At 50.3% G+C, this 12,947-nt stretch overlaps 1 protein-coding gene across 1 annotated transcript; it reads left to right on the top strand.

The window, feature by feature from the left end:
* Positions 1 to 1,122: 1,122 nt before the first annotated feature.
* Positions 1,123 to 7,272, top strand: CFAP107 (cilia and flagella associated protein 107). The gene is made up of 4 exons (XM_077138079.1): positions 1,123 to 1,445; positions 2,368 to 2,481; positions 4,692 to 4,869; positions 6,080 to 7,272. Exons 1-4 carry the CDS (start codon positions 1,335 to 1,337, stop codon positions 6,259 to 6,261), a joined length of 585 nt encoding a protein of 194 aa, XP_076994194.1. The 5' UTR covers positions 1,123 to 1,334; the 3' UTR covers positions 6,262 to 7,272.
* The last annotated feature ends 5,675 nt before the right edge of the window (positions 7,273 to 12,947 follow it).

Raw genomic sequence — 12,947 nt, 5'->3', positions numbered from 1 at the left:
ACACCCAAATTTGTAGTGATTATCCGTTCTGTGGCGTAAATAATCCCACCATAGCTCATTTCAAGCAATCCATGTGACTTCACCCAACGTGGAGCTGGGAAGAGATGCACACAATGGCTCTTGTGAGCTGGTACGAGCTGGCTCTAGCATATCACTGGATATAATCCATATACGTATGTATATATATAAAGCAAAGCCCTCTGTGGTCCGTAGCAATTTTTAAGAGAGTAAAGATGTCCTGAGACCAAAACACTTGCGAAGTGATGCCTTAGGGGAATGGTGACATCTGTGCATCCAGAGACAGGTACAATGTTCGAGACAGAAATAACTCCCTACCCCAGCCCCACACAGCAACATGGAAACTACGCCGAGGAAAAGGAGCCACACAAATGAATCCATACCAGAGGATTCCATTTATATAAAGCCTACATGTATGCAAAACTAAACATGAGTGTTTAGGAAGGCATCCTTGGCTGCTAAGCATATAAAGAAAAGCAAAGTGTTCCCTGGAAAAGTCACGATGGTAGGTTACCTTTTAGGGAGAAAGGGGGAGCACTTCTGGGATGCTGGCAATATTTTATTTCTTGACCTGCGTGCCAGTGGTTTTGTGGGATTTTCCTTTACAATAATTCACATATCTGTGCATTTATCTTTAATGCACCTTCCCATGCTTGTGCTATATTTTGTAATAAAAAGACTTTAAAAGTGAAATTACGCAGAAGGCGTGGCTCTCCTTTTCCTTTGTTGGAAAGGACATTCTCTCTTCCCACCTCTAGCCCTGCCCTGACTGTGGTCCCTGCCCGATGGAGGCTGGTTTCGCTGTCTGGCGGGAGGACTGAATGAGTGAATGCACCTAAATATCTTCCAAGCTGGGGCCTGGGGCATCAGGGCTCATCAAGTCCTAGTAGGATGTGAACATCTCAACTCACTCCAATTTTTAAAATGTAGCAAGGATAATGGCCCTTTTGGGGTCGCCAACACAGGTCCCACGTCCCCCAGCCCCTGCTCTTGTGGCAGTTGTTGTTGGGTATTTTCGTGTGGGGTTAATTTTGCTCCTGCACAATCAGCTGTCCCCTTAAGGAGAGTTTTATACCCAGAGTCTATCGCTATGGAGACCGTCAACAGTAGGGAACCTGAGACCAGGCCAGCTCTCCCTGGAGGCCAGAAGTGGACTCTCAGAGCTCTTTTGTTCCCTGAAGTTAGCAGGGCAGTCACTACCCACCCGGGAGCGCAGCTGGGAAGAGAAAGGGGCACCCCAAATTTGGTAACTCCATAGCACCACCTAGAAACCTTCAATCGCATTAAGTCAAAGAAACTTGGGGCAAATCCTTACTATGTTTTCGACTGCAGCAAGCCCACAGTCATACTCTACCCCCAGCTGGCAGATTGAGCCCAAGTACTCCACCAAAGTGCTGATTGGAAATTGGGTGGAGGAGAGAAGGAAGGTAAGGAGAGAGAGATGTGGGCAGAGGGCTCCAAGGAGCACTGGCAGGGGTGGGCAGGGAGGGGGCCATTGCTTTTTCCCAATCCAGGGCCTCAGGGCCTCTGCGTCCTACTTAATGGAATACCGTTCACCCTGTCACCAAGGTCCCCATCTGATTTTGGAAACACCCCAGCAGAGGTGTCAAGATAGCCATGCCTCAGAGCTATTCTCAGGGGAGTGTTTATCAGCATCTGGATTCTCCCTGTCCCCAGTTCCTCTGTCCCAGCCTGGCCCTCCCCTTGTAGCCACAGGCATGGCACATGTCTGGGCAGTGCTGCTGCTCTCTGGCTCATCTGGCCTTGCTTGTGCATGCACTTGAGTTTTTACTTTCAAAGCACTCCAGAAGCATGTACCACACCTCTGGCCTGATGTCACCGGAGTGATTGCACTTGATTGCCTTGATTGCACTTGACCTTATTATGAACCTTGATTGCACTTCACCTTATTATGAACCTTGATTGCACTTCACCTTATTAAGGGAACAGTGAGTTCCAGGGTAGGAAGGACAAAGGGAGAAGCTGGCAGGGCCATCCTTTCAGGCTCCCATGGGCCAGGCAGTGGCTGGCCTCACACCTAAAGGAGATTGCACAAAGAAGCTGTGGATAAAAATAAAGGGAGAGGCAAGGCAGAAGCGGGGGAGGGGAGAGGAGATGTAAAAGGAAAAAGACACGGATGAGTGAGTCATGGCCAAAAGATGCCAGGCCTGGCTTTTCCGGGGACACAGCCCCTGAGCGTATTGCTTGCCAAATACTCGAAGGCAGGAGGACAGTCATGCCCATGCAGGGTGGGGCACCCTGGGATCCATATTTCCCCATTTTCTGCCAACCTGCGGGGTGAGGCGAAAGGCGTCCCAGAACCACTCCTGAATATTTGATCTTTTCCAGTTCACCAGAGCCACTGATAAAACACCCCAGTGCATTTACAGAAAAGAGTATGTCCCCTTCCCAGGCCACAGAGCGGACCAGATCTCCAGGTGGTACGGGAAGAGGCGAGTTGAGGTAAGCTGGGTGGCGGCCCCTCGTTCTCACCCCCCCTCCCACCCCCAACAGAGCTCAGGGAACAGCAGCCAGCCCAGATCCCTCCTGGGAAATTCAGTCTTCTCCTCAACACCTTTCCCTGCCCCCGGGGACTGCCAATCACATTAACCCTTAAGTATCTGGGTAAGGAGATGCCCCACAGGGCAGTTAAACCTCAGGCTTGGGGGTGCAAAGGTAGTTCAGTGGCAGAATTCTCACCTGCCATACGGGAGCCCCAGGCTCAATTCCCAGCCCATGCACTTCCCCCCAAAACAAACAAGCAAGCAAGCAAACAAGCAAACAAAAATTCAATAAATGGTGCTGCAATAACAGGACACTCACACGGAAAAAAGAATGAAATGTGACCCCTGCCATACAGCATACCAAAAAAACCCACAAAAAACCTCAGGCTGGTATCGTTGTCCCACTCTAGATGCCAGTATTTCCCTGGATCATTTCTCCCCATCCCTCCACATTAATCCAAGAAGATAAAGTAAAAATTGCAAGAAACCAAGAAAAAGGCAAATATTGAATTAAAGTGGATAGAGTCAGGAAAGAACTACCACAGAAATCACACATTATGCTAAAAAAAAAAAAAAGGGTAGCAGTGATCTTTGGATGGATAGTGCTGGCACCTCTGGACTTTGCTGGCATCCCTGCTCCACGCTGATGCCTTGGGGCAGCCGGCCTTCACCAGCACTGAAGATGTGAATGTATTTTAACAAAAGCAAATCAGAATGAACCCATGATCTGGGGGTCCCGGTCCCTAACCGCTGACAGCCTGTATTGGAGGCACGTAGCCTAGTCCTCAATACGTGTTAGGTACCCCTTCTTGAGGATGTTTGGATCTATTGTGAGCCCTGCTAAAGGGAGTAACCACACAGACAGTCAAGTTAGCACGAAGAACCTGCCAAACAATAGAATCAAGCAATAGGCTATTCCTTTTTAAGAACTTGTTTGTGGGTCAGATGCCCTGGACCTCGGGAGGTAGTACCTCTTGGCAGCTGCCTCAGCTCTGCCAACTCTTGCCTGTTCATCTCATTTTGCCCTCCTCCTCCTGGGATGGCTTCCGTCCCCATCTCCTACCTCTTCTTCTTTAGGCAAACTGCATCTGCTCCCCAAGCTGACTGTGGGTGGATGGGGGTTACAGAATCACCACCTGGGGAGGACCCCCTTCTCTCCCCCCACCCCCCGCAAGCAGGGCAGCCCGAGAAACCAAGAGAAGGGGCAAGAAAGTCCCTCTTGGCCTCTCTGTTTTCCCGGCTGGGCCCTGGGCTGTGCCCGGGCACGTCCTCAGCACTTCTCTTTGACGGTGGGAAACCCTCCAACTGGCTTTCCCTGGTGTTGGGTAGATGCAAAGGGACACCTGGCGATGTGGATCTTGGGAACCTCGGCTTCAACGCCTGCACCCTCCTCTGCCCGTCTCCCTCTGGCATTGTGATCTGACTTATTTATGGAGCAGCCACTTGAAATACTGAATTCAGCCGGTATTCCCAGACCACATTAGACACAGAGCTCCCTGTCTGCTCCTGACAAGAGGACGGGCATGGAAATCGACATTATCCTCCCCTGTAAATCAGCCCAGTCCCCTCGCATTTCCTTCCAGGGCCAGGAGGATTTCCTTAGGAAAGTTACTGATTCAGGCAAATATCCCTGAGTAACAGAGAGCACGGCTTTGTAAAGAACCTCTACTGAAGAAATCACTCCCCTAGTTTCCAGCTGAGGGAGCCGTAAATCCTCTGTAGGAGAAGGCGATTGTCCTCTGATTCTTCCCACAGGAACTGATTGAAACAGAAGGTGCAAATGTCAGGCTTGCTATTCAACGCCTCTTACCTCCCTTGGGAAGATGTGCTCGGGTGGAACGGGACTTGAGACAAATGAAAGGGGGTAATTTCAGATTGCAACGGCATGCCACGCCGTTGTTTTGACACTCTTCCCATCCAGTTGGGTGTCCCGACTTTAATTTTAATGTGTTGCCGTAGCTCATTCTAGGCCTGAATTGACTTGGCAGAGGCTGGGAGCCCCATCGTCCAGAGAACCGACTGCAGCAAGGCTGGGACCCGTGTTTGAAGGTGGGGCTGTGACAAACAAGTGTGTCCCCCCCTTTTGGTGGCTCCAGCTTCTGCTCCTTCTGCCACATGTGGACTGCTTTGCTCCGATTGATAATACCCACGATGTGTCTGTCCTTGCAGGGGCTCCCGTACAAACACCTGCTCACCCACCACCAGGAGCCCTCACACCGCTATCTCATCAGCCTGTATGATGATAACTACAACCGGCACAATTACAACCCCGGTTTGCCCCTGCGCCGCACCTGGAATGGACAGAAGCTGCTGTGGCTCCCAGAGAAGGCAGACTTCCCTCTTGTTGGTACATCTGTAACCCAGGGTTTCCCTCTGTGTTGGGCTGAAAAAGCGTCCCAATGCGCCTGTCATGGGTCAAACTTGTGCAGGGAGATCCCCAGACGTGGGGGGGGGGGGAGTGTTACAGGGGAAAGAGGTCATGTGGGGAATGAATCTTCTGTCCCCTTGTCTGCGCCTGGCCTCTTCCCTGCCAGCAGGGGTGATCCTGGCTGTGTAATGACCGCCTCACTTGTGGTCAGCCGCAGCGCTTACCTGCAGCACAGGTGGCAGAAAGCAGCACCACCAGCCCCTCCAGGGGTCGTCATCATTGGGTGAATAGCCACTAAGTATTTCCCCAGGCGTCACTTGGATTCCTTCCCTCGGGGGATTGACATTCCAGTGGCAGAGACAGATAAGAAACCCTTAGTGAACAAGACTAACTTGAGATTGAATCAAGAGATCCTTTTGAATAGGAACATGTTCTAGGTAGAAAAGAGAATGGGCCATGGATGGAAAGTGAGTGGAGCGTCTGTGGACTTCCCCCAGATGGAAGGATGACGGCAGCCCTTTTTGAGGAGGTAGTCAGGCTGAGACTTGAATGATGAGAAGGAGGGAGCCATGTAAAGATTTGGGGGAAGAGCATTCCAGGAGAGGGAACAGTCAGAGAAAAAGCTCTAAGACAGGAGGCAAAGAGGACCACACAGGGGTTCGCGGGCTATAATAACAAGGTGGATTTTGTCCCAAGTGTATTCCCAAGACCTTGGAGGGATTTACATAAAAGAATGCCTTGTTCTGATTTATGTTTTAAGCTCCCCTTACCCTACCAAAGACATAGAATGTTGCCATCTCCTTGCAGTCTCACCCAAATCCAGTTCTCTTTGAGCTGCTCACTGTTCCACATTACATTTGCTTGGGGTTTCCCTAGGCGAGTCTCTTCCCGGCAGGGGTCAGACAGCTACCCAAGAGCCAGTGAGGTGCACCCTCAGGCCAGGTCACGGGCAGACTGTCCACAGGCCTCTGTAATAAGTGTCCCAGTCCTTTCCAAATATACAGAGAGCAGGGCCCACCCTGGTGTTCTCAGGGACTGGCCAGGCCAAGACCCTCCAGCGAGCCTCTCTCTTTCCCTCGGTGCACTGCCGGCCTTGGGGCCTGACACAGCAGCCTGGGAAAACACCCAGGGCCCCTGCCCACCCGTTCTTTCTAAGCCCTGTTCACCTGGACCCTGATTTCTCTTGCAGCTCCCCCTACAAACTATGGACTCTATGAGCAGCTGAAGCAGAGATGGTGTGAACCCAAGGCTGGCCCCAGAGAAAGCACTTACAGGTCCTCTTACCCCAGACCACCGGTGTCCGCTCTTTCCCAGCGGGAGCATGCCATCCCGGTCCCTCCCTACCGCCTGCACCCTGCCCCACGCTTCTGAGGACTGCCACCCTTACTGACAGCTCAGAGAGAACCAACTGGTAGACCTGAGGCATCAGTAGACTACAGATGGCAAGCGGCTGCTTATATACCCAGAGTACTAAATACAGCACATCTGGGGACGCTTCTCCTCCTCCAAACAAGAGATCCACCCCCCCCCCTTTTTTTGCCATCCCATAATTAAATCTCTTTGACACTATCGGAGCATCATGTGTGTGCAGAAGACAGAATGTCAGAAAAAACTGGAAGGACTCTTAAGTTCTATCTCCTCATTTCACAGGTGGGGAAATCAAAGCCCAGAGAAGTAATCTGACTCCCTTAAAGTCTCTCAATTTGGTATGAACTCCTGAGGAGTGCCTGGGAACACTCTGATCGGAGAAAGCTATCTGACTACCAAGACCCACCTCGAAAACTCACGGCTTGTCTGTGGTACCCTCGGCAGAGAGAAGACGCACATGCGACCTGTGGGGCCAAGAGAAAGGGAAGAGACATAGCATCTCTTTTTCTCTGCCTCTGAGCTCCTGCATCTTTTTATGACTTTGGGGACAGTTGGAGTGTTTTGATTCCTTGACAGAAGAACTTGGCACTGTCGTTGCCCAAGGGCAGGAGTCTCCTGGGGCACCATCTTCCACAGGAAGTAGGGGCCAGCCTCTGGTTGAGAATGGCATGCGCCAGATCCACTGTGTTTGACTTTCAGGATTTACAGTTATAACCCTGTCTTTCTTGGAATGTTTTTTCTCTGACCTGTGCCTCCACTCCAATTGTTTGCTTTCTCTGCTGTAGGCTCAAGTGCCTGGCATAGGAATGGTGTTTAATATTTGCTGGCCAAATGAATGAATGGAACTTCATCTCTTTTGCTGCTCCTCTCTGACCCATACCCTACCCCTCATTACATCCCACTCTTGTTCTTCTCTCTGAGTCTCTTGTTCACTCACACCCCATACAGGCTCTGCTCCAATGTGGCCCTCTGTCCTAGCTTGCTAACTGCCAGAATGCAATATACCAGAAACAGAATGGCTTTTAAAAACGAGAATTTAGTAAGTTGCTAGTTTATAGTTCTAAGGGCGAGAAAATGCCCCACTTAAAACAAGTCTATAGAAATGTCCCATCTAAGGGGAAGATACCTTGTTTCAAGAAGGCTGATGAAATTCAGGGTTTCTCTCTCACATGGAAGGGCACATGGTGAACACAGTTAGCGTTCCTCTCTCAACTGGATGGGCACATGGCGAACACGGCGTCATCTGCTTGCTAGCTTCTTTTGGCTTCCTGTTTCATGAAGCTCCCTGGGAGGCATTTTCCTTCTTCATCCCCAGAGGTGGACTCTGCTTCTCATGCCTGTGTCATTCTGCTCTGCTCTCTCTGAATCTCTTCATTTTCCAAGACGTTTCCTCTTTTATAGGACTTCAGAAACTAATCAAGACCCACCTAAATGGGTGGAGACACGCCTCCAGCTAATCCAGCTTAACAACCACTCTTGATTAAATCACATCTCCAGGGAGATGATCTGATTACAGTTTCATACATACTGAACAGGGATTAGAAGAAATAACTGCCTTTACAAAATGGGATTAAGATTAAAACATGGCTTTTCTAGGGTACACACATCCTTTCAAACCAGCACGCCCTCCATCTGCATACCTCAAGCCACCTGGATCCCTAAAGCCCCATGTTCTACCTAGAGCTCAGCTTCTCCCACTAGAGGAAAAGGGGTGTGGGACTGATCCCCCGCTCCTAGGTGGTCCTCTGCCAATTTCAGAGCTGAAATCACCCCTGCTTCTCCATCATTTACAGCCTGGCTATCTATCCATACCAGTGGCATCAGTGAGACTAAGTGGTCTGGCCAGCTGATCTGACATGTTCTGCCATGAAAAACAATCGCTTTCCTGCTTCGTGGAAAAATTAAATTAATGGGTAGAACTATTCCATGGCCTTACATTTTTGGTACCTGCTACCACTTCTTAGCAAATGACTATAAAAGGCAGATTGAAACCATTAAGAGTTGCTGTTTCTTGCGGGTTGAGCATGCACTAAGCACGAAGAGCTTTGCCTACCACGGATTAGGTCATAGAATTGTCCTCACCATGCTCTGTGGTGGGTCCCCAAGCTGGGTATTATTAGTATCATTTGTTTCGCCTGTGAGGAAACAAGCAAAGAGAGATTGACCTACTGACCCAAAGTCACAGCAAATAATTGCAATAGCAGGGACTTGAACCCTAGTAGTCTGACCACAGAGTTTGCACATTTAGCTATTGTGCTAAACTGCCTCTTCAGAGAAATGTCAGCAGAAACACTTGGGGCCAGCTGGGCACGTCTGGGTCAGCTATTTGCTTGGCTTGTGGACACAGGTACATTCCAGGTGGTGACTTTATACTGCAGACATCTAATTTGATTCACAATTTGAGAAGTCCTGATTTGTGCCATCCTTTTCCCAGGTCGAGGGTTACTTTAGCACCTACTCTGTTCTGTCAATTATTTCTCCAAGCATCTGTTTAATGGATACTTTTTTCCCTATTTGACTAAGAGTTCCATGAAGTCAGGAACCTTAAATTAATCATACCTGCAAGTTCCTTTTGAAGGGAAGGTAAGACAGTCACAGGTTGTGGGGATGATAATGTGGACATCTTTGGGGGCCATTATTCAGCTGGAGCTGAGGTGCAAGGTGGGAATTCTTTGCACTCAACACATTCTCAGTTAATAACCCCCTTGTCAACTGAATTATGTACCCCACATTAGACGTGCTCGTGTCAGTCGGGGTTCCTGAAGGAGGCTATTATAAACGGGACCCCTTGAAGATGTTGTTTCATTTAAGGTGTGGCCCAACTGAAAGAAGATGGCCCTTAATCCCGTTACTGGAGTCCTTTACAAGCAGAGGAAATTCATTCACAGAGAAGGTCAAGGGTGGGGGGAGGAGCCAGGAGCCGGAAGGCAGTGGGGCTCAGAAGAGAAAGGAGAGAACATGGCCATATGCATCGGCCTGTGATGGGGGAAGCCAAGGAACCCAAGGATTGCCAGCTCTCTGCCCCAAAGACCAGTTCACAGGGAGAAACCATCATCTTGTTGATGCCTCATTTTGTTTTCTCCTGGCCTCAAAACCTAGAGTCAATAGACTGCCATTGTTTAAGCCGACACACTGTGCAGCATTTCTCCCAGCACCTGGTAAACCAAGACCCCCCCCCACCCCCCAGGACACCTTGTCCTGTCCAGGCACATGGGACAGGTGAAGGGTTGTGGTGGGTAGGGGATGCGTGGAGCCCAAGGCCTGTGGCTGGCTACACCTCATCAGCAGTGCTTGACCTACAGTGCACACTTTTAAAAGTGACCCAGCACTACAAGGACCAGAAGCCATTGAGGGGGATTGTTAAGTGTTTGAATGTCAAACTAAAACATAAACAGACAGACTGAGCTGCACAACTCACAGCAGTGGCTCCAGTTGTAGGAAGGATTTCTCTACCACTGCTAAGGGGAGTGGAGGTGGCACAGTGGTAGAAAAACACCAGCAAGGATCTTCTCTCCTGTATTTCTGCTTCAACTAGGTCAGCAGTGCTGAAACATCAACATCAGTCTCACCTGGGGGGGCTGTGAAAAAAAACACAGATTGCCCCACCCCACTCCAACAGTTTTTGATGCCTTGGGTCTGGGGTGGGGCTGAGAAATAGCATTTCTGACAAGTCCCAGGTAACACTGATGCCGCTGGCCCAGGGTCAGCTTTGATCCACTTTGACAACTACTGGACTAGGCTGAGCTACTCTATTTTCATGTGTACAATTTATTTAGAATAACAGATTCTGCATTGAGAAAACACAGTGAACACCCAGCCCTGATGCCCTCTAAGGGTTCCTCCAGCCTTACCTGCAGTCTCTGAATTGAGGATTTTACTACAAAGCATGACAAGCCCAGCTCATCACCAAGTGCCTGGATGGCGGAGCACAGTAGCCCAGTGGACTAGCAGACATGCCTTGGAATTCTTCCTCTACCACTTCAGGCCTGGTGACCTTGAGGAAGTTCCTTATCTCTGAATCTATCTCTAGCTAAAGGAGTTGGTACAATGATCATCTCTAATTCAGATAGAAATGCTGAGCGCAGACCTTGGCTGTAATAAATCCTTAATAGATGGTGACTGTCCTTGTTTGACATCCAAGGAAGATGAGCCAAGTCAAGAACAGAGCTGAGCCCACGGCGCCTAGGCCAGCTGACCCTCTGCACGGGAACCGGGCGCCAGAAAATTCCACGGGAGACGAATCTGGGAGGTGACCCCTGGAACTCAGTTCATTAGTTGGGGCAAGTCTGACCACCTGGCAGCCAATTCTACACAAATTTAGAGGGGGTGCTGCTTCAGCTTTAACAGTTCTCTGAACTGCCTTCGCCCTAGAGAGCAGAGGTGAGAAGAATAAAAAACAAAATCTCCACCCCCAGCAACTCTCTGATTGTCTTTGGAAAGCAGCTGAGTGCTGGGGTCGTCTGGCAGGGGCAGAGGAGGTGCAGGAGGAGCTTGGCTGCAGGTGGTTTCTGGGAATCTGGGTCCTCAACTCCTATTCTTGGGGTTTTCCCACCCCTTGCCCATGGCCAGAGTCTTCCCCACCAGGAGAATGATTTGCTTCTTTGCACCAGAGTTACCTGAGTCTCTTTCTCCATGGGGCACCAACCCAACTCTTCCAGGGATGCCCCTAGGTGCGGCCAAGGAGAACTGGAGAGCACAGGACCCCACTGAAGGGATAGCTGCTTCTCAGCTCACACCACGTGATAGCGTTTGGGGGGGATATGGACTCAGTAAATCTCTTTTCTCCTAGTGAAATTGTGGGGCACATTATGACTTAAAATGTGAGTTTTTTTTCTCTGGCTATGCATTTCATTTATTTAAACATTGTCCCTAAACATACCTATAGGATGCATTTGGCTTTTGGGTTTCTGCCCTGTAGTCTCTGGTATGAGAGGGCAGCCCTCACGGCACCCCAGCCTTACCCAAGGGAAACCTGATGAAGTCAGGAGAGAACCTTTCCTCCTTTATTTTCCAAATCTGTTAGTGGCCTCTGTCTGGAAACTTGCCCAGTGCCACCAGAGCTTATAAAGTGCTTGGAAGGCTTTCACAAAGCATTCTTGAATGAGTAGTAGAAATGCATAAATTTACATATGGTTATGATTTTTATGAGCAGGATTATATTGCGTGTGCTATTCTGCTTTTAATTTGTTTTTCACTCAACTGTAGGGACATCTCAAATCTAAACATGACCCACTCTAATCCCATATGTTCGCATCTTAACTTGATTACATCTGCAGGAACTAATTTCCAAATGAGGTCACATGCTCAGGTATTGGGGCTTAGCATTTCAACATATCTTTTGGGGGGGCACAACTGAACCACAAACCCCTCGCTTACCCTCATTCCTCACGTCCCCTCCTAAAGCAAGTCCTACTGGTTCTGCCTCCAAGACGTCCCCCGCGCGTGCACAGCCTCTGCAGAGGAAGCCAGGCTCTCCACGCGGAGCAGCGCGAGGGGCGAGGGGCGAGGGGCGAGGGGCGAGGGGCTGGTCTCCTGCGTCCTCATTTGCTTCCCTGCGGAATGCTGTCCCCGCAGCAGACACAGGGAAGGCGAAAACATGCACCAGCTCATGTCACAATGCGACTTAATCTTCCAATATTCCCTTAGCGACCCCCTGGCCCGCTGTCGCGCGCCGCTGCAGCCCAGTCTCCCCGCAGGGTCCCCTACTGCGCGGGACGCGGCCCCTCCCACCTCGGTCCAGGGGATCAGCCGCAGCAGCCAGTTCTGGGCCCTCAGCGCCCCCTGGTGGTCGCAGACACCAGCTCGTCTCGTGCACCTGGGCAAGGGGCCAGCTGGGGAGCAGAGCAACCCCAGGAAACGGGGGCTTGGAAAAGGCCTTGGAGAAGAAAAACTTTGGGAGAAGACCAAGGTGTGTAGGTTCTGGAGAGAGGACAATGCACTTGACCCCTGGCTGGGATCGCGTCTGCTTCTAGAGTTATGGAAATGGCCTAAAGACTGGAGAACAGGTGGCATGAGGATGGGCCAAGGGCTCCTTCTCAGGCTTCTCACCAGACCAGAGGCCACGTCTGCACAGGGGGGACACCCAGCTTGTCCTCTGGGTCAGTTACCACCAAACAGCTTGAGAGTCTGGACCCTGAGCTCACCTCCTCCCCATGCAAAGTTCTCCTCTGTTGGCTACAAAGCACGGGTGCCTAGAAGGAGATGGGCATCAAAATACCAAGTGGGGTGTGGGGCTTCCACCTGCCTCTCCTAGGAGTGGGGGGATGGGGAGTTCTGGGGTGACAGTGCTGAAGGGAATCTCACAGCATCACTGCCCACCCCACACTCCATTTTCTAAGAGCTGGAGAGCTGTGGTCCCAGGCCACGGGTGGGAAGAGCTGTGAGGTTGTGTCAATAGTTACAGGTGAGGACCAGAGATGCTGCAGAGGGCAGTCTAGTGACAGAGACGGGGTCTTGCACTACGTCGTCAGGAAGTTCAGGGAGCAGCCTTTACTTTTCAAGCTCTCTGTACTTACCTGTTTATTGTCGGATTTCAGATGTTCCGTCCTCCAATTCACTAATCCTAACCTCTGTCTCTTGAAATCTACCATTGTAGGTTTCCATTGTTTTTTTTTCATCTCTTCTACTGTACCTTTCATTCCCATAAGTTCTGTGATTTGTTTTTTCAGACTTTCCATTTCTTCTTTTTG

Source organism: Tamandua tetradactyla, chromosome 2, assembly GCF_023851605.1.
Source record: "Tamandua tetradactyla isolate mTamTet1 chromosome 2, mTamTet1.pri, whole genome shotgun sequence".
NCBI classification, from domain to species: Eukaryota; Metazoa; Chordata; class Mammalia; order Pilosa; family Myrmecophagidae; genus Tamandua; species Tamandua tetradactyla.
The sequence above is the reverse complement of the archived record's forward strand: the minus strand, read 5'-3'. Positions and strand labels throughout refer to the sequence as shown.